Source organism: Parasteatoda tepidariorum, chromosome 10 (genome assembly GCF_043381705.1).
Source record: "Parasteatoda tepidariorum isolate YZ-2023 chromosome 10, CAS_Ptep_4.0, whole genome shotgun sequence".
NCBI classification, from domain to species: domain Eukaryota; kingdom Metazoa; phylum Arthropoda; class Arachnida; order Araneae; family Theridiidae; genus Parasteatoda; species Parasteatoda tepidariorum.
In genome coordinates, this window is record NC_092213.1 from 51,489,286 (window position 1) to 51,509,498 (window position 20,213).

General features: G+C 30.3%; 1 protein-coding gene across 3 annotated transcripts in view; it reads left to right on the plus strand.

Annotated features, from left to right (window-relative positions):
* LOC107451127 (caskin-2) overlaps positions 1 to 19,730 on the plus strand; it is a 338,548-nt gene extending 318,818 nt beyond the window's left edge. For all 3 annotated transcript variants that reach the window (XM_016067122.3, XM_071186766.1, XM_071186767.1), the window contains 7 exons: positions 7,529 to 7,630; positions 7,722 to 7,860; positions 9,068 to 9,199; positions 11,856 to 12,073; positions 14,784 to 15,690; positions 17,694 to 17,763; positions 19,403 to 19,730. In XM_016067122.3, the coding sequence (XP_015922608.1) occupies positions 7,529 to 7,630; positions 7,722 to 7,860; positions 9,068 to 9,199; positions 11,856 to 12,073; positions 14,784 to 15,690; positions 17,694 to 17,763; positions 19,403 to 19,502 (1,668 nt within the window). In that variant the 3' untranslated portion in view covers positions 19,503 to 19,730. The remainder of the gene's footprint in view (positions 1 to 7,528; positions 7,631 to 7,721; positions 7,861 to 9,067; positions 9,200 to 11,855; positions 12,074 to 14,783; positions 15,691 to 17,693; positions 17,764 to 19,402) is intronic.
* The last annotated feature ends 483 nt before the right edge of the window (positions 19,731 to 20,213 follow it).

The window sequence follows — 20,213 nt, forward strand, 5'->3', positions numbered from 1 at the left end:
CGAAAATGTTCACGATTCAATTCCATTTTTTGAAAGAGAAGAACTTTTCAATTTACTGTCAACAACACAAATGAAGCTATAATGGTAAATCGTCTGCTGAATTTATGTTTAAAAATATCAAACTTTCGATTAAAATCGTCTGCGGTCACCTAGCAACACTTACTGTTGCCAAGGCCAGAAATATAAATAGCAACCCTCGTATGTGAAGTTAAGTTCATATTTTTAACGCGTTGCTTAATTTGTTTGTTTAAAGAGACGTTTTTTAAATTTACTCCCAGTTTAAATAGAATATTATTTATAAATTGTCCGTCACAATCGTCACTATACTTGATTCTCAATAAAGTAAGTGAATTAGGGAATAAAAGAACAAAGAATATAGAAAATAAAGTTTACAAACTTATAATTTATAGTACGGCAGAGTAAGGCGGTCCATGACCACAATTTTTATTTTCTCCTAATTCTATATACTTTCGAACGAAATTTTTACCTCTAAACTAAATTTACAATTCAACGAAATCTCTGACAACTCACTCAGCCATGAATCCCCTCACAAAATCTAACAATTACTGATGAAAGGCTTATTTCCATATCACCACGTGGAATGAAGAAACATCAAAAGGAAGAGAGGGCGTCCAACGGGCGCTTGGTTGCGCCCTATGACGCGGACATTACCGTTGTCATGGAAACAGTTTTAAAACCATCTTCTGCATCTTTTTCTTTCTCAGACTTCGACTTCGCTTCATCTGCTTTCCGAAATCGCATTGTAATTTTTCCCGCCCTTACATCACTGTAATAACAAGACAGGAATTGCAGAATGGGAAATCCTGTTATGTTAATTTTTTATGGCTTTTTTAGGGAAAATATATACCTTTTTTTCCCTTTAAATTAAAAAGCTAAGTTGTGTTGTTTGCTTCCTTGTTTGAGTTAGGTATATCTGATACTTTTTATAAAATCGCGATGGCAATGGGGAATGCAATGTATGTTTGCTTTAAGATGAATTTATTTGAGAGAATTTTTTTTTTCTTTCTGTTCTGTGTTCAAACCTATTTGGAAAGAAATGGATAATGTTAATTTTAAACTGCAATTTTTTTTTTTTAAATACTTCGTTTAAATAAGTTTTTTAATTTATTTTTAGACCTGGTGTATCTTATTCTTTTTATGAAATCGCGATTTCTATGAGAATTTAATTTCAATACAATGTATGTCTGCTTTAAGACGGATTGATTTGAGAAAACTATTTTTTTATGCTTTCTTCGAAACTGTTTGTAAAGAATTGTATAATGTTGATTTATAACTGCAAACATTTATAAAATATTCCGTTTATGTAAGTTTTTATTTATTTGTAGGCGTGGTATAAAGGTTTCTGTTTATAAAATCGCGATTACTATTGGGATTGAATTTGGTGTATCTGATTCTTTTTATGAAATCGCGATTACTATTAGGATTGAATTTGGTGCATCTGATTCTTTTTATGAAATCGCGATTACTATTAGGATTGAATTTTAGCATGTTTGCTTTTAAAGGGACGGATTCATTTGGAAATTTTTTTTTCCAGTCTGGAGAATTAGTTGATTTAAAACTGTAAAAATTTATAAATTATTCTACTTAATTTTTGTTTATTTATTTGAAGAAATGAAACAGAGCTCTAACCTATTGTCATTAAATAATATTGATTTATTGCTTATTCAGAAAGTTAAACCATTTTCGTCTATAAATTTTACCATTTTGACTACCTATAAAAAATGTGTCATTCTATATTTTTTGAATTTTAATTTTGTCAGTTTCTCTCTTTCATTTTTTTCTTTTTCTATATTTTGAAAGTTTTTTTTCTGAAACGGTTTGCGACTACTCCGTAGCCTCGTAATTTTGAACCCAATCCAGAAGACAGAGGAACTCCTAGAATAAGTATTGGGAGAAATTTGCCTTCGTGGAGGATTTTTTGATGGAACTAACCCACATTTGCTTTACATGGAGGGGAAAACCACGAAAACCTCCCACGGTTAATGTATATTATTAGAATATATATTATTAACTCTTAATATAAAGTTTTAGAATCCCTTTCTAAATTGAAGTAAAAAAGTATAGATATCAGGGTTCGCAAAGTAATATTCAAGCTGAGGAAAAAGAATGCAGCTATGGAGATATAATAAAAGATTAATTTTAAAAAAAAATTAAAACTTGTTTGACTGCTGGGAGAAACCGAAAGATGTTGATAAACGATTGTTTAAAAATCACTTTGTTTCCTCATAAAGTCTCTATTTTTGACATTTTTCGATTTGCCTTCTTCACTAGTGATGATAGCATTTTTGTTTCCCCACTTTTAATTATTAATTTAAGATTTATGCGCTTTTTTTTTTCATTTCATTTTTGACAAAGATTCTAAAAATGTATATTAAGGGCAGTTGTTACTTTATGTGTTTGTATCAAATGTTTAGAAAGAGTATTTTAGCTTGTAGATTGCAGCGAACCTAAATTATTCTATCATTAGTATCCTTGAAATTTTTTTATTATAATGTTCGCTTATTACTTTTTTCTGTTGATTTTTCTTATACTACTTAAAAAACTAAGTTCATCTAGTTCATTTTTTCCCCATTGTCTGAGCTCACCTGTCACTTTATAGATTAAAAATTTCAGTTTGTTTACGTTCGTAAATATTTACTTATCTCAACAATGCACTCTCTCTAAGCATTTGTGAAAAAAAAAATGATTATAGCTTCACATGCTACGGAAGCGTGAAAATTAATCGTTGTTTACAAAGCACTTCAAGCCATCAATCTCCCTATTTCAGTTAGGTACTTAAATTATACGTCGCGTGAAATGATTAAATTTGATATTTCTACGTTTTCTAGCATAGTATAAGTTAACGTAATAACAGGCAATATTTAATTAAAAAATTTTGCTAAAATTTATAGCTTGGAAAACTATTTTTTAAAAAAATTAGAAGCATAATATTTGGATGCATAATATCCATCAACCGTGTTATCATTTTAATTTACATCTTTTGGAGCATTCCCCCCCCCCTTTATTTATTTTTTTAAGGACTCAAACTAATATATGTTTGAATTTCAGTCTGGTTCTTTTTCGGCAGCAATTTAATGAATTATCCATGACCGTCAAAAAGTAATAAACGAAGGCTAGTTTGTCCTAATGCTTGATCCATGAGTTCCCTTCTCTTATTTTTTTCACGACCAATTATTATCTTAAATTTCATTTTAAAATTATTTTATTTCATAAAATAATAATAAAATAAATCTCTTAATGAGGCGATTTTATTATTTTTTTTAAAAATATACATGTTTTTTAACAATAAATCGATTTTCTCAAATTCACAAAAAACTAACTGTTAATTTTAAATGTTTCTATGCATTCTAGTGCAGATTTTCTCAAATTCACTAAAAAATATCAATTAGCATCCTCCTTTCCACGCTTTGGCCTGCATCTCCTTGTTTAATTAGCCTTTAATGGAAAACGACTTTAAAACAATGTCGTTTTAAACGCATTTTTCTGGAAATACGAAATGAACTCTGGCTTCCCCCATTAATGACAATTTAGTGTTTTGGAAACCGAGCATAAATTAGTGGAAAGCCCTTTCAACTTAACCGTATATCATTCCATTGGAGGATCGTTTCGGAAGTAATGGTTAGAATACCACCCAATCCCATTTCGGACGCGGAAATTCAGTTTACCAGAAACGAATCCTGTTGGGAAGTCCATGTCTAGGATTTGTTCTTGCTCTTTTTTTTCTTCTTCTCGGCCAATATAATTGCCTTATTTTAGTTTTGCTTTGCAACTTCTCTAGCGCCGCCGAAAAAGTTATTTGATTTGTTGCATTGTGGGTAGGAGTGTAAGTAAATTGTTTTAGTTTCTTTGTCGTTCGGAATAAGGAAATACAAATATTGAGCTTTTTATTATTCTTTCTTTTTTTTCTAACACCTTTTGTTTGTAAATGTATTTCAAGTTTGTTACTATAATAAAGTTTGAGAAACTTGTTTTGTATTGTATAAAATGGTAAAAATCTGGAATAGGAAGACAAGTAATGTATTCGTTTTCCTGATTAGTTCTGCCAAGGAAATATAAAGTTATAATGAATCGTTTGCATATTGGTCTCTCACTTATTTTACACTTGAGCATCTAGCTATAATGAACCATTAAGAGTTAACCCTTTGACGGAGAATTTTTGTTAGATTATTTTTCTTACATTTTTCATTATTTTGTATTAATTTATGTCAAAATAAGTGAAAAATATTATATTCAGCAAATATTATACAATTTAAAGAAGGTTATGAAATTTTCCAACGTTAAAGGTAAAATCTTCCTAACACAGTTCGCATCCTAACAATTGTTTTTCAAATTTTCTCTTATTCGCAGTTATTTAGATCTAAGAGAAACAGGTCCCGCAGTGGACTGATCGTTAAGACACTCCCAGCAGATCACCCAGAAGTCAAGCATCACTGGCTACGGTCAGTGTGCGGGTGGGTGACCACTTGGATCAGTCTGCGTAGGGACCGAGGGTGTGCGGCATTGGTCCTCGTTAAACTGTGCTACCGTAAAGTGCTCGACTTCGCGAGGAGGTCGTCGGGCTATCGAAGCGGGTGTGCCATCCCTTCCGCAGAGGATCAAAATTGTGATGGCATGTCTTCGGATCATCCTCCGGGATGTTTCCCAGACCGTCGCCAATAGCCCATTGTGCAGCTCTAGTGCGACGTAAATTAACAACAACAAAGAGAAACAGTTATTCATCATTGAAATTTTTTTAAATTTCATAATCTATTATTATTAAATTTTTGAATTAGAATTTTAAAATATTTTTTTTAATCTACTTTTTTTAGTACAAATGTAATTTTGATAAATCTGATAGATTTTTTTAGGAACTATTAAACTGTTTTTCATAATTAAAAAAATACCAAAATGTATTTTTACTTGTAGTTAGAGCGTCAAGAAATATATATAAGGGACACTGGTGTCCGTTCTGCGACAAAGGGTTAAACACATTCTTACCCTGTGTGTCACACATTGAAATTTCATAAACAGCGCTATTTTGGCTGCCATTCTTTACTCTTACTAAATGGTAATAAACTTCGTGATAATTTTTTTTTCTTTTACCTGAAGGACTTAAATTTCTACCTCAATTCAGTATAAGTAAAATATAAGACTCTTTTTCGAAGACCCTGTTTGCGTCATTTAATAAAGCTTTTTTTTTTTTTTTTTTTTTTTTTTTTTTTTTTTTTTTTTTGCAAATAATGAGCTATTCTCATAACTCCTGTGAGTTTATGACAGTTATTTACGACTATTTAGTCAAATCTAGCCTATCTTCAAACAACGTCATCTATGCTAATTCTGAAAATACATTTCAAAACGTCAATATGATGAAAAGTAACAGTTTTGTGAAAATGAAAGCGTTTGTGATCTAATTGTTTTAAAACATTACTCCAACGTTGCATTATCTGGACATATAGAAAGGAGAAAAAATTTTGCAAAATTTGGCAATCATTAAAAAAGTTGAATTATTTTTTAAAATGTTTAAGTAATTTATCCGTTCTAAATCTCGGATAATTTTTTACGACAAGATGTTATATAGTTTAAAATTATATCTCTGCCCCAAGTTTTACATACCACATCTATCATTTTTTAATAATAAATTATTCTATACTGCATTAATTTGTAAAATTTATTTTTTTACTACGCATTTTAAGAACTGCTGTCGTCATGTTTAAATTTTAATGATTCAGTTTCAATTGTATTAATATGCATATTAATAAATAGTTTATCTGAAATACTACAAAATTTTATCCCTAAATGAATATTTAAATTAGTCGGCAACGTTTGTGATTCTAATTTCCAACTTTATAATGATTTTTTTTATTTTTTTATTCTTAAATTACATTAAAGGATGTACGTTCACGTGCGTGTTTACGTTTTTTGCTATTCAGAAATTCACTGACATCACGTATGAAAGATGTAAAAGAGATAAATCAAAAAATTTTAAACTTGTACTCCCAGTAAAAATTTCATACATTAATTCTACTTAAAATGAAAAAAATTTACTCCATTTTTGTAGATTTGGCCATTTTTGCTCATTCTTTGAAATACTATTCCATTCTTTCTCAGCTAGTTTTTTAAAAATGACGATGCTTTGCGTTTTCTCATAACTGTCGTTGGAATATATCCGTAACTAAACCTATTGAGGAACGGGGTAATTTTTTACCGGAACGGTAGATTGTTGTTGTTGTTGTTGTTACTTTACGTCGCACTAGAGCTGCACAATGGGCTATTGGCGACGGTCTGGGAAACATCCCGGAGGATGATCCGAAGACATGCCATCACAATTTTGATCCTCTGCGGAAGGGATGGCACCCCCGCTTCGGTAGCCCGACGACCTGCGCGCGAAGTCGAGCACTTTACGGTAGCACACTTTAACGAGGACCAATACCGCACACCCTCGGTCCCTACGCAGACTGATCCAAGTGGTCACCCACCCGCACACTGACCGTAGCCAGTGATGCTTGACTTCGGTGATCTGCTGGGAACCGTGTCTTAACGATCAGTCCACTGCGGGACCCGGAACGGTAGAACTTAAACCTTTATTTGACCGTTGTCTCTGTTGCACCAAATTTCGTTGATGCGAATGATTTTAACATTTAGTGTAAGTCGATATTTTATTTGCAAATGCTACAAACTCTTTGAGGTAATTGCAATGCATTGTTAATAATATTTCAAAAAATTTGATTCAATTGCGATGTTGTACTGACTTTGATATTGAGTTATGTAGAAGGTATTCTGTATTCAACAATTTTTAGAATCCGTATTAAAAGTATTGCAAGTATATACAACAACGCTATTGAAATTCTATGAATACGGAGAAAGGCAGTTGAGACTAAAAACGTCAAAACCTGTTTTATTTTATTTTATAACCGTCGTTGAACAGCCGACCCAATTTCATGGGTTTACGACTACTAACGTTCAACTCCGTAGCCTTGTAATTTTGAACCAATCCAGAAGACAAGGAAACTCCTGGATTAGTACCCCCAGAGGTATTGATTTGTTGTGGGAACATGGAGGACTTTGAGACTAGACATATTTAACGTGCATCAGTCACCATTTACTACACGGGGAGTCTTCGGCCGGCGAGGATCGAACCCACGACCTCTTGGATATGGGCCCAGGAAACAAAGTGGATTAGTAACACCTCCACGTTTAATCAGACAATTAAATGTCATTTTATTTTTAATGTTTTCCCCCCCGCTTGCCTCACTCGACAGATTTCGATAACATTTTTTTCTTCCTCTCTTCTATGTTAATTTGCTATTTCAACGAAACTTTAACTTAATTTTTGAGAAGGATTCTAAAAATATATAGTAGGAATGGAGATTACAAACCAACCTGTAGTTATTTTTGTGTTTGCTGCTGTAATGTAACAGGATAAATCAAGTATTGTGAAGTTCTTTAATTAATTTTATTGCCAAAAATGTCTATATTTTATTGACCAAACATGCAACAGCTAATTCCATTTTTTTTTTTTTTTTTGCAGGACCTAACAGCTATTGGAATCACGAAACCAAATCACAGACGCAAATTAAAAGCGGAAATAGCGAGACTAAATATTTCAGATGGAATTCCGGAGTATAAGCCTGTAAGATAACAAAAACTTGCATATTTTAAAATCACTAAAGGCATTTTTTGTTGATCTTCAAGCATTCTTACATTTAATTTCATTTTTCTAGACATCACTGCTAGAATGGCTTCACTTGTTGAGATTGGAAGAATATTTCGAAACTCTCTGCGATCAAGGGTATGATTCTGTCGATAAGGTTACGGAACTCACTTGGGAGGATTTAGAAGAAATAGGCATTCAAAAATTAGGTATGTTTCTATTTTTTATTTTATTGAATTGGGTGTAGAATTATGAAGTATTACCTGTGTTCATTTTCCTCTGTAGAAATTTTGGAAATTCTTCACCATCCTATTTTTTAAAGAGCCGTTCAATAAAAAAATGGCTTAAAGTGGAATTCATAATGGGGATTTATAAATCAATTCATAGAAGGTGTTTCAACTACTAGTTTTGTTTTTTTAAAATTTAGAAATCTTAATACCAAAGTCTCTACAGAAAAAATTAATAAGTCTAACATAAAATTAAAAAAAAATTTTTTTTTAAAATATTGAAGAATATAAATTCTAATTATTATATTGATATTCCTAAAAATAAAAACGCAATCTAAAAAAAAAAAAAAAAAAACTGCACTAAGAGCTTGAACAACCCATTTTACTCTAACCAACATGTTTCAAATTGGTAGTACATACTAATTAAACTTGAGTTTTTCTTTAACCTAACCTTTAATTAACCTTTTTTTTAATGTATTGTTTATTTAAAAGTATTCTAGATGAAGCAACAAGATTTAAGAACTATTATTATTTTTAATGAAATTTATTGTTTAAGGTCAAAATCTATTTTTTTTAAAATCAAAAAATCAAAATGTGCGTAAACTATTTTTGCGTTACAACAAAGGTTTTTAATAAAAAATATATATCATTTAGATTTTCAAAGATGCATTTATACCCCCCTAGTGCAAATATAATTTAAATTAGATTATTTTTAGATTTTTATTTTCAATAGTATGTTTCTCAGGCAGTTAAATATTTTTAAGGGGGGGGGGAAATAAAATTGTAACTAAAACATCTCAAAACATTTTCTAATCATTCCAAACCTTTAAATTTCTACCTGTATTTTAACTTTCATTTGCTTGCATTATTTTTATCCCCTAAAAACTTTCATGAAAGGATGTTATTCATAAATATGTTAAATGTAAAAAAATTATTAAATTTCTGCTAAAATGATTAGGATTAACGGAAAAATAAATTGACATAAATAAATCATAATCTTAAAATTTAGTTTAGTAGTTTCAGAAGAGTATTTCATTTCCATAATATTTTCATGTTTTAAACAAACATTTATAAATCAAAAAAATTTTAAAGGGTTGATGAATAAACTAAAGTTACATTTGTGTCAATCCACTTGAATTTTTATTTTTTAAAAATTATTGAAAATGATTTTTCCTGAACTATTTTTCAGGGCATCAAAAGAAAATTACTTTAGCCATTAAACGAGTGAAAGATATTGTAAGTGGAAGACGTCCCAGTCAAGTTGCAGATGCTCATGACCACCAAGGGACTGTAAATAATTTACCTCGACCGACTACTTTGAGTGAGTATTTACTTCTTGATATTAATTATCGTTTTTCAGTTTTTATGGTTAGAATTATGCCATAGTTGAATCAACTTATTCTAAAAATACCTATTTTAAACACTTGATTTTCTTATTTGATTTTATATTTCAAACCAGATTTTTCCTTAAAAATCGTCGATAGTACCTATTTATTTTTTGAAAACCTTTTTTTAAATGTTGCAACCCCAAATGTCTATTACATTTTGGGTTGCAAATTAATGAAGAAAAAAAGGTTTCCAAACTATGACATATTATTACTATTACTGTGGTCTAAAGAATCAAAGCAGAATTAAAATGATCAAAAACCAGTTTCGTTTGCTTGTAGCAGCAATGGCCTTTTGCTATATGGGTGATTGTCACAAAACATGACAATTCACTGTCCATTGCACCAAGATCTAATACTATAATACTAAAGTAACTTTTTTTAAAAAATTAATAAATAGCATTGACTGTTTTGTATAGTTAAAAAATTTTGTTGAATATCAAAAAGTCATTTTCCTGGCATGTCCCAAACAATGTTTCCAATAATAACTAGCTTCAAAACCTCCCATAAATTTTTCAATATTTAATTTTTTTTATCTCAACCGGTGTAAGCATCTCTAGAATACACGCAGAGGGTATTATTTACAAAAACTTCGTTTAAATTAATTTTTTCTGTCAATAATTTGTTTGTCCCAAGAAAATCTGTCATTTTCCTGGCTACTTTTATTTAGTGGTTTATAACCGAAATAGATAGAGCCAGTAATCAATATCTTTTGTTAATAGATTAATTAGATACCCTCCTCTATGAACATGTCTTGTTGTATAAATAAGGAACCAATTTTTCTGGGTCAAAATCTATTTCAAAAAATTTTTCAAGGTGAGTAGGTTTTTGTGTTGTCATTTTCCTGGCTTCTTGAAATCATTAATAACATAAACTACATAGATTTATCTGAGTTATTTTAAGAAATCCTGTTGTTTTTTGCAGGATATAAACGTCTTAGGCAAAAATATTAAATTAAAATAAAGTTATATGCTATAAAATGGCGAGTTTGTCATTATCCTGGCTGTCTTTTTCCTGGCTTATGAATACCAGGACAAGAAAATTTTTTAAACTGCTAATACTGTAAGGAGGGAAAGCAAATATTAACCTAATACCAAGTTTATGTATGATTGTAATATGCTTGGATGTAATCAAAGTTATTTATTTATTTAATGATTGATTATTATAAAAAATTTTATTCTGTACATGTCAGCAACAAAACAATTTTTGATTCTTTCAACAGTGGACAAAAAGAATTAATTTTAAGCAATTTATAGTCCATCTAACATAAAGGCTTAAGTTAAGTTGCTCACTATTAACTTAAAATGACTGTTTTTTAAACTTCTAAGCTAATATGTCATTTTCCTGGTATTCAAGATTTGGTGAATTTCTATTTTAATTTTTTTCTCGAACAAGTATCAATAAACTACACTGCTGTATGTAAGATATTAATAAGTGTAACTAAAGAAGTATACAAAAAAAAATTTAAGATTATTTTGAGGACTTTAAATTTGAAGAAATGTTTTGGACCGATTTGTCATGTTTCTTGAGAATCACCCATATATCACCTTAAATAACCTGGTTTTAAATTATTTTAATCATTCCCCTGCTTCCCAATAGCTCATAATGAAACTCTAGTGCCACATAAATAGAGTACCTGCATGCTCTTATTGACATTAGCAGTGATTAATCCTATTTTCAGAATGTTCTTTCTTCAAGCATTCTAGAAATGTATATTAAATGCGGTCATTCGCTGATTATCCTGTGTACGAAAATCATGTTTACTATCATTTCCAAGCACTCAGTTTTCTTCATTTAACTCATATTGATGAAAATGTGCCATTTTTATATTGCAGTAAACAATTAAATAGTGAAAAACAATAAATAGTAAAAAATGAGTAATAACATTTGGCAATATGCCTGTATGTTGAAACATGAAAAATGACAACGTTTGGTCTATGATGATGTAGATAATTCTGGACAGAAATGTATTAAGGACATAATATGGTCTTCTTAAAGTTGCATGTTACTGCTTGTTGCTAATATTAATTCCTGCTACAAGTATTTTAGATTAATTAACTTTGAAGAAAATATTGTTGTTGATGTAACTAGCCAACGTAGATGTAATGTGTGTTGTTCAAATAAAAAGTTTTCCAAACATGTAAAAAAAAAATAAGTAAATAAAAATCCATGCAGAAATGGTTAAATTATATGTTGATATCAATGTTATGAAATGCTGGCATTTTATAGAATGCCTGTAGTCTATTGTATATAACGTCTGACATTTTTAGCCTGAGTATGAAATATGAGAATTGCTTTGTGTTGTTGTATAGAATTTTTTTAGGTTAGTCATTAGTCAATATATAGAATATCGGATTTCATACATTGATGGTAACATAATACAATAGCCCACATAATTATTTTTACTCATTTACTTTTTCTTTTGAAATAACATTAAAATCTATTCAGGATTTTCTGAAATAATAGTTTATGCTGGAAATTTGGATTTTTTCAACCAGTTACTTCTGACAAGCATGTGTTTCATTTTAGGCATATTAACTAAAGATAAATTTTCATTTCATTTGTTACTTAATCATAAACTTTTTATTTTAGATAATGTCCCACCCTATTCCTACCACAGCCAAGAAATCACCATCCCAACTCATCAGACTAGAGTTTCTCCTACAACTAATGATCCTAATGTAGAATTAAAGACATTCCAACAATCACCACCTAAAGAAGAAACTTTTAGGCACTACATTTCAAATCGTGACTGTAACTCTCCGTCCCACCTCAATAATTTATATCAGCCGAATGTTGTTACTATTCAGGTATAGTTACAGTGTTCTAAGATTTAAAATTATCTTGATATTTCTTACACATGCATATTTTCAATCATTTTGTTGTTGTTTATCTTCTTGAATTCTATTGTTCTTTATTCTAATGATTTCTATGTTTCCTTATCGTATTGAATTCTTTTGATTACTTTCAGATAAATCTACTTAAACTATACTAATAAATACTGTAATTTATTGTTATAATAATTGTATAAACAACTTAGAGTATGGAAAAAGTAGAACAAAACTCATATAGAATGAAGAAAAATTATGAAGAAAACAAATAAACAAGGAGTTATTGCCCGTAGTTATCATTTTCCAATCAAGGGAAGACAAATTTAGGCTGATCTTTTTGGTGAGAAGAAAATCTAGTGGCAATTTTTTTACATGAACTGATAAAAATTCTTTATTAGCACGAAGTAAAAACTCAAATTCATCATTATTTCTGTAGCTAATACAAGAGCAACTATTTTCAGAGCAGCTTATTTCTCTGTTTTTCTTAAAAAAATTAATAAATAGAATGCTATAGGTAATTTTTTATCTTTAACATAGTGGTATTAGCTCTGGGAAAATGATTCCTTTTTTTTTCTTTTAAAGTTTGAGGTTAGTTTTCCTCACTTATATAAGTTGTAGGTTTTTGGTCAACATCAAAATCTAACACTTTCATTGGATTTTCTCACATTATGCGATAGACATATTTTTTTATCGAAAATTAAACTAGTTTTTAGAATTTTTCACTGTTATCTATTTTAAGATTTAATATTACTAGAGTCTCACAAGTTTTTGGTGCCCTTGCCTTAATTTGAATAAATCATGTTATAATTTCAAATTTTTCGTGCAAAACACTTTTTAATTTTGATTAAAAAAAGGATGTTGCTTCTAATGCCACTTGCCAATGCTAGCAATCCTGTTTAGTGAAACCAAGCAAATTTAAGGCAGAGAATGAGTCTCTTGTTTTTCAGTGGCGCCATCTATAGCCAAGAATACAACTTCAGCCACACACACATCACACCTCATTTATCAGAAGGACCCATTCATTCATCCACAGAGCGTAATTTTGACCTGAACCATAGAACAATCAATGTCCTATTCAATATCCCTAGAAGTATTTATTTGTTATGGGAAAACAGTAGACTTTGTGCCTAGCAGATTTAATGTGCACCAGTCACCATTTTCGACACGGGGAGTCTTTAACTGGCTGGGATCGAACTCACGACCTCTTCATGAGCACAACGTCCTACCAGCCTATTTATGCTCGCCTCAAAGAATTATACAAATTACATGCTCAGTTAAAGAATTTGCAATTATAAAGTATTACAAATTTTTCCAATTTTGTAAAAATTTAATGATCTCATAAATTGAACTGATTTGTGGTAATCAATTTTATCAGCCTTGGGTGATCTCCCAGTTTGTTACTCTCTTAAACATGATCTTGATAAATTGCACGTGTGAAATTTATTCAACTTCAATTTAATTTTTTTGTTGCTACTGAAAAAACTTTGATATTTAAATCAATTTTTTTCCATGCATCCTAGTTCATCTAATCAAATATTCATCTAATAGATTACCCAGTTTTGACAGTTTCCCCAAGTCCAGGGCTGATTGTGCTCCGGAAAAAATCCGAATTTTTCTCTAACAGTGATCCGGAAGTTTCCGGAGATCAAAGGTTCAGACATTTCAAAAAATTATTGATCACAAAAGTTTCCGGAAATCAAATTTTCAGAGGTGGAACTTAAAAACACAGTTTATTTTATTTGTTTGTAAGGGAGAACCAGATAATTTATGAGCTTATACTCAAGATTAATATTTATTTTTTTATCAGTAAATAGTTATTATTATCATAAACTCAAGAAAGACATATTTGTAAATTTCAATTACTTCTCCAGGTCTTTCATAGGTATGTGTAAAATTTTAAATATATTTTAATTAAACTAAGAAATATTGAGAAAAAGGAAAAAACCTTGTTTAGATTTTTTTCTAATTATTTTTTTACTCAAGAAATTTTCCGAAATTTTGAGTTGGGCTCACAATCACCCTTTCAAGTCTAATTGTTACTACCCTTTTGAGCTATAACATGAGGGAAACCGTTTATTGCGAATTTAATTTCACCTACATAGGTTACTTAAAGTTTAGAGAAAAGCAAGTTCAGGTAGACATAGAGTAAACCATAAAGTTTCAAATTATGATTTTTTTTTCTCAAAATATCAAAACACAAACACTTTATGACAGTATTACTCACAGTGGAGAAATGATCCTCCCATAATTTGTTTGCAGTTGAAACTTTATGGTTTACTCTAGGACTCTAACTAGACTTGCTTTTCTCTATGCTTTAAAATGTCAATGGAGCAGAAAATTGGTGATTAAAAATTTCTCCCATGATATCACATCATCTTAGCATCTCCAATAATTAAATTGTATCATATATCTTTATTTTAATAAAAATTTAAAAGTATGCCGCTTAATTTATGCTAATTTGTTTGACATAAACAAAGAAAATATGAAAGTAAGTAGGTTTCAATTTGCGTCTATACATTTATAGAGTCATTATAATGCTGATTTATGTTTAGTTATCTAAGATTAATGATATTTTATCACTATTATGTAATCCATAGACAATGGAAAAAGACTGAAAAGTTCAAAATTGTACTTTTCCCCACCTTTCCAACCATACATCATTTTACTATGAAATACTCGTTCTTTTTAGGTTCGTTCAACTAGCCGAGGTAGATCTCTCGAGAGTCTCGACATGGATGACTCTGTCTCAACTGTGATGCATCCTCCCTATTACGGCAACTCCGACTGCTGGTATGATACTGTGAGTGCATGGAGAAGTAATGGATATGACACAGACAGTGAACTCAGTGTCCACGACCATTACAACTCATATGAAACTAGTGGAACTGCAACTCTCAACAGACCAAAAGGCATGGTGAAACCAAGACCAGTCGCCAAAATCACCGCAAAGAGCCGGCAATCTGATCCAGAAATAAACTATGACATAGACGATGACCCAAAAACCCTCAAAATAGCAAACCAAATGATAGACAGCTGGTCACCCCAGCATTGGTCCAATATGAACTCTTCACAGCTTTATGGTACATTGAGGAATAAAAGAAACCCACCGCCTCCGCCTAAGAGAACTAACTCGATTAAAAACGAACGTAGCATTGAAGCAATGAAAGACGAGGCTTTTGCAACTTGTGTGAAAGGACTTGCTTCGAGATTTGTTATGGGCAGTACTACAGAACTTCCACCTCCTCCTGGTGATACTGACAGATCAGTATCTCCAGCTTTGACTGAAGACTTTCCTCCTCCTCCTTCCCCTCTTTGTTCTGTTTTGGACTTGACAGATTCTTCTGTTCCGAAAGAGGACAATGTTCGTGCCAAAGATTTACCAGGTGATAATTCTCGCGCCAAGTTCCGGCAGAGGCGAAAAGACTCTGCAGACTCTAACATTTCGACATCTAGCACAGAGTCGAATTCTCTACCTTTTGCCAATGAGAATGTTGGGACTATCAAACAAAGAGCTGCAAAGTCTATAGCTTGTGAGAATTCGCCGGCTGCTTCTCCATCGTCGACACTCAGGAAGACTAGCTTGCCTTCAAGTCAAGGTACATAATGTCAAATCTAAGTTCAATTTATTTAACCCTCTGACTGCTATCGCAGAAATCTCATACCTCGTTGCTTTCTTAGATGTAGACGGATTGTGAGTTAAAATCCTCTAACCATTGGGCTAACTGATTTTTTCTCTTCATGTAACTCAAATGCGGTTTTATTCCATCAAAAGGCCCTCCACAAACCCTAGCTTGTCCCAATACTTGATCCAAAAGTTCACTTGCCTTCTGTATTGGGTTCAAAACTACAAGTCTATGATGTTGAACATTGATAGTGATAAACTTAAAATCGGATTGACGGTTCTGCGTCAGTTACAAAAGAAAAATACCTCATTGCTTAACAACGAGGAGAAAAAAATTTTTTTTTTTAATTTGTCTGCTATTTAGTATGTAAATTCATAAATTATAAAAATTAAATCATGGCATTTTAAAACTTAACCATTTGGGAAGAGACTATGTATTAAAAGTATCAAATGTTTTGATCACTTATATGGTGGATAGATGTGTAATAGAATTGGATTGTGTATTATATTGTAATGTCCTAATACACTGCTGACAAAATCAATATTGCACAAAATGTATTCATTTCCCTCTGATTGTTTAAATTAAAGCAATTAGCAGTCATCTATTTCTTAATATACCTGCTAAAGTATTTTTTGTCTACATATTGATTTCTATACTTTGCCTGAGCTCTTGCTCTTATATGGTTTGTAAAATAGCCCCACAATGTATTTGTCATTTGAATAACTGTTTTTATGTTATGTGTGGCATTTTTACATCTACATAGCCTAAAAAAGTAGCTTATAATTATAATAGCTAACCGTATAATATATAATAGCTAACCGTATTTTTACGTTTACAATCTCAATTGCCTTATTTTCAATACTTATAAAAATTAATAAGATAATTTGATAAGGCAAAATTTGTATTCAATTTTTTAAGTAAAATTTATAAAGACATTAATTTTATTAACAGTAACATGCTAGGTTTCTTTTTGAATAACAGTCACTTAATAAACGAAAGTTGTTGTATTGAAGAAAAAAAACAGCACTTTTCAGAGGAATATTTTTAAAGCTATTGTTTTTAAATATAAGTTAGTAAAAAAAAATTATTTTTTTAAAGCATTAAAATCTTTAAGTTGATTAGATGTATTTTTAAAAAACTGCAAATTGATAGTGAGTTGAATTCTATAAAAAATTAATTCAGAAAACACATAAAACGTTTTTAAAATGGACAAAATTTATGTGGCAATGGTTTAAAAATAGTTATTCAAAAAGTGCATTTACATTCCTACATGTTGCCAGGTACTAGTTATGGTACTATAGGCCATATTAAAGATTAATGTAATAAAGATTTGCTCATATTTCCTGAAATATGACAAAAAACACAAGGGAGTAAAACTAGTGTTAAGGAGCCCAATTATTAGATTGATCTTGACTAAACTATTGGAACAATTCAAAATTGTTGAAATAAATAAATTCAGAGAAGTTAAGTTTTTGTATGACATTCCCTAACGTAATAAGAGTAGTTAGCATATTTAAGGACAACCCTTTAAACTATTAAGATTGAAAATTCAATAGTTAGAACAAAAGTTGATTAGAGTGATGTTTTATTTAATGAAATGATGACCCACTGAGCATAGTAGCATTCATTCTATAATAGGAATTTTCAATTGTTTAAAGACTTAGTGTTTTTCTTATTACAAATCCTAATATTTTATAAATTGTTGTAGTTAATATAATATAAAATCATAAATTCATTTACTAAACACAGTGTAAATATGGAGTAAAATTTCAACAATGACACTCTACAAGCTTCCAGGAATTGATTTAAAAACTGACTCTTTTATGAATTATGTTCTGTAAATAACGAATGTTACTCCTGTTGTACCTACAGAATTTTTAATCTATCAGTATATTTAAAGTAAGATATCTATCAAATAGCATGTAAAAAATATTAGATTTTTCTATTCTGATTTATTTTTTATTTATTTCTTGCAGCGTCTGTGTCAAATAAACGAGTAACAGATAAAAAAGTGCTAAAGGATGGTAGTAGTCGTGCCATGGATCAGTAAGTTCCTTTTATTTTCTTGAACTATATTAATTATACTTAATAAACTGAATTAATTTTAAAGGTTTTGATTTAAAAAAGATGTATCATAGATATTTATATAATATTGTGTAATTTCTATATTGTTAGTCTTTTTTATATTGCACGAAATTTTGAATATGTAAGAACAAATTTGCTTAATCTCATCTGAATTCATTTTACCTTCTTGCCGTATTGCAGTAGTTCACCCCTACAACTTTGAGGGAGAGTAACCAGGGATCCGGTTAGGGGTTTTCTGAGAGGTACCTATTTTGTGAAAATTAAAAATTATATTAAAAAATCAGCACAAAAATATTATTTATCGTTTCTTATGGGATACAAAAATGAAACTTTAGGAAAAAATATTTTGTGAAGTTACCATTTTTCCTTAAGGTTAATTTGTGAAGGTACTGCTAAAGGGTAGTAAATTTGGCCTGGACAGACCCCTCGTAACCGTACAATGTACTATTTTTCAAACAAATTATCATTATCATTTACATACTGTATAATATAATTTAATAGGTATTTACTGTACATAAATTGGTAATTTGTATTACAATTTTGTAGGTAGCATCATTACTAAATTTTGCATGTGTGAAACCTTTTAATAGAAAATAGCATCAAAACAGTTCTCTAGGACTAATTTTTCTTCTTCTTAATATACTTCTAACACTACATTAAAAATTATTATGTAGTAGTTATTTTTTACTTTTTCTTGGTCTAAAAAGTTTCTTTTTAGCCAAATAATAGCATATTTTTAAAGATTTAAGATATTAGGTAACTGCAATATTATGACAGTAATACCACTACAAAACTCTTGTAACTATGTTTTTTAAGTGTTTGTTGTATCGAATCTATAGCTTTTAGTATTATCATGGGGCGTAGCCTTTTTAGAAAGTGCTTAAAGGTGCTTATTTTCGTTATTTAAAAGCCCATAAAGATGCTTTTTTCATTGGGTGTTTTTAAAAAGTGCTTAATTTTCCCTTTTCAAAAATGAGATGCGAAAGCGTGCTTTTCACATTGTTCTATTCAAAATTTTCACAGTTCGTTTCGGCGTACCATCGGTCCATAGCGCATGAAAGTGCCCATCATTTTACTTGTTTGATGAAATACTTGCGAGTCCATATGTGCGTCGACTGAACTGGGTTCTGTGAGTTTATTGCCTTCTCATGTGCAACTCTGCTGCATTTTGCAAGATATTCTCAATTTCAGACTTCATTTTCGACCCTCTGATATGGAACCGAAAAATCCTTCGATCATTTTATAGCGGCTAATATAATCAAGAAAAAGAGTTCTTTGTTAGAAACTAGTTATTTTCTCGTGATCATTTAAAGTTTTTGAAAATTATTTTGCATTTTGTTAATGTATATAGTGCTTCAAAATACTTTTTGAGTACTTAAAAAGTACTTAAAAGGTGCTTATTTTTTGTTGAAAGATTTGGTTTTGCACCTTGGTTATATTTACTTAATCTAATCACAAATCCATTGTTAAATCTTAGCTAGCTCAACTATTTAAATTCATAAATTTTATAAAATTGAAGTAGTAACAAATATCTATTTTATGGAATATGTATGTTGAGTGCCAATAAAATTATAATTGTTTTACATTGTTTTTATTTTAGTTCTGGTGCCACTGATGTGATAGTTGATATAGAGAACATGTTGGCTAATTTATCCACTCAACTAGACGCTATGTTAGAATACCAGTTAAAGGAGGGTTGAATCTATCAACCGTAGCTCTGTCCAAATTTTAACAACCGAACAACAACCATTTTTACTCACTTTTTGATGTTGGAAAAAAGATATAGAAACATTTTTGGATTATTTAATTAGACGCTGTAGCTGGCTATGGCAACAAAAAAAAAGAATTTTTAAAAGAAATTCATTTTTTCTCCCTCTTTTCAGTGTGTAGTTCACAGATTTTTCAACTTGTTGCTGATATCAAAACAATCTTGAATTGAAAAAGAAGAAAAAAATATTGTGTAAGAAATACTGAGCTATTTTCATATGAAAAAAAAAACTGGTAGTGTTTTTCACATTTGTACCAAAATAGGATTTTATGTTCTTTAACCAATCGGTTCTGTTCCTTTTTTCTTATCTTTACGGAAAAATTTTGTTTTCAATATAGTTTTGAATTGTTTTTATGTGATCAGGGTTCATTCAGTACTAAAAAAACACTTAGTGCTTAGAATGCAGTGCACAGGGAAATAACGATATGTTTTAACAATATATCATTCTTGCGAAAGTGAATAACATGTCTTTTGCCGAGTATCGAAAGTAGGATAAGTATCCACAACAATAATATCACAAGTATAATGGTTAATAATACAATCCTGTGTGCTTAAATTAACTTTGGGTTACAAAAATATTGTGAAATTTTGATTTTTCCAATGATTTATCGCAACAATGAAAATTCTCACATTGCCTGCCTTT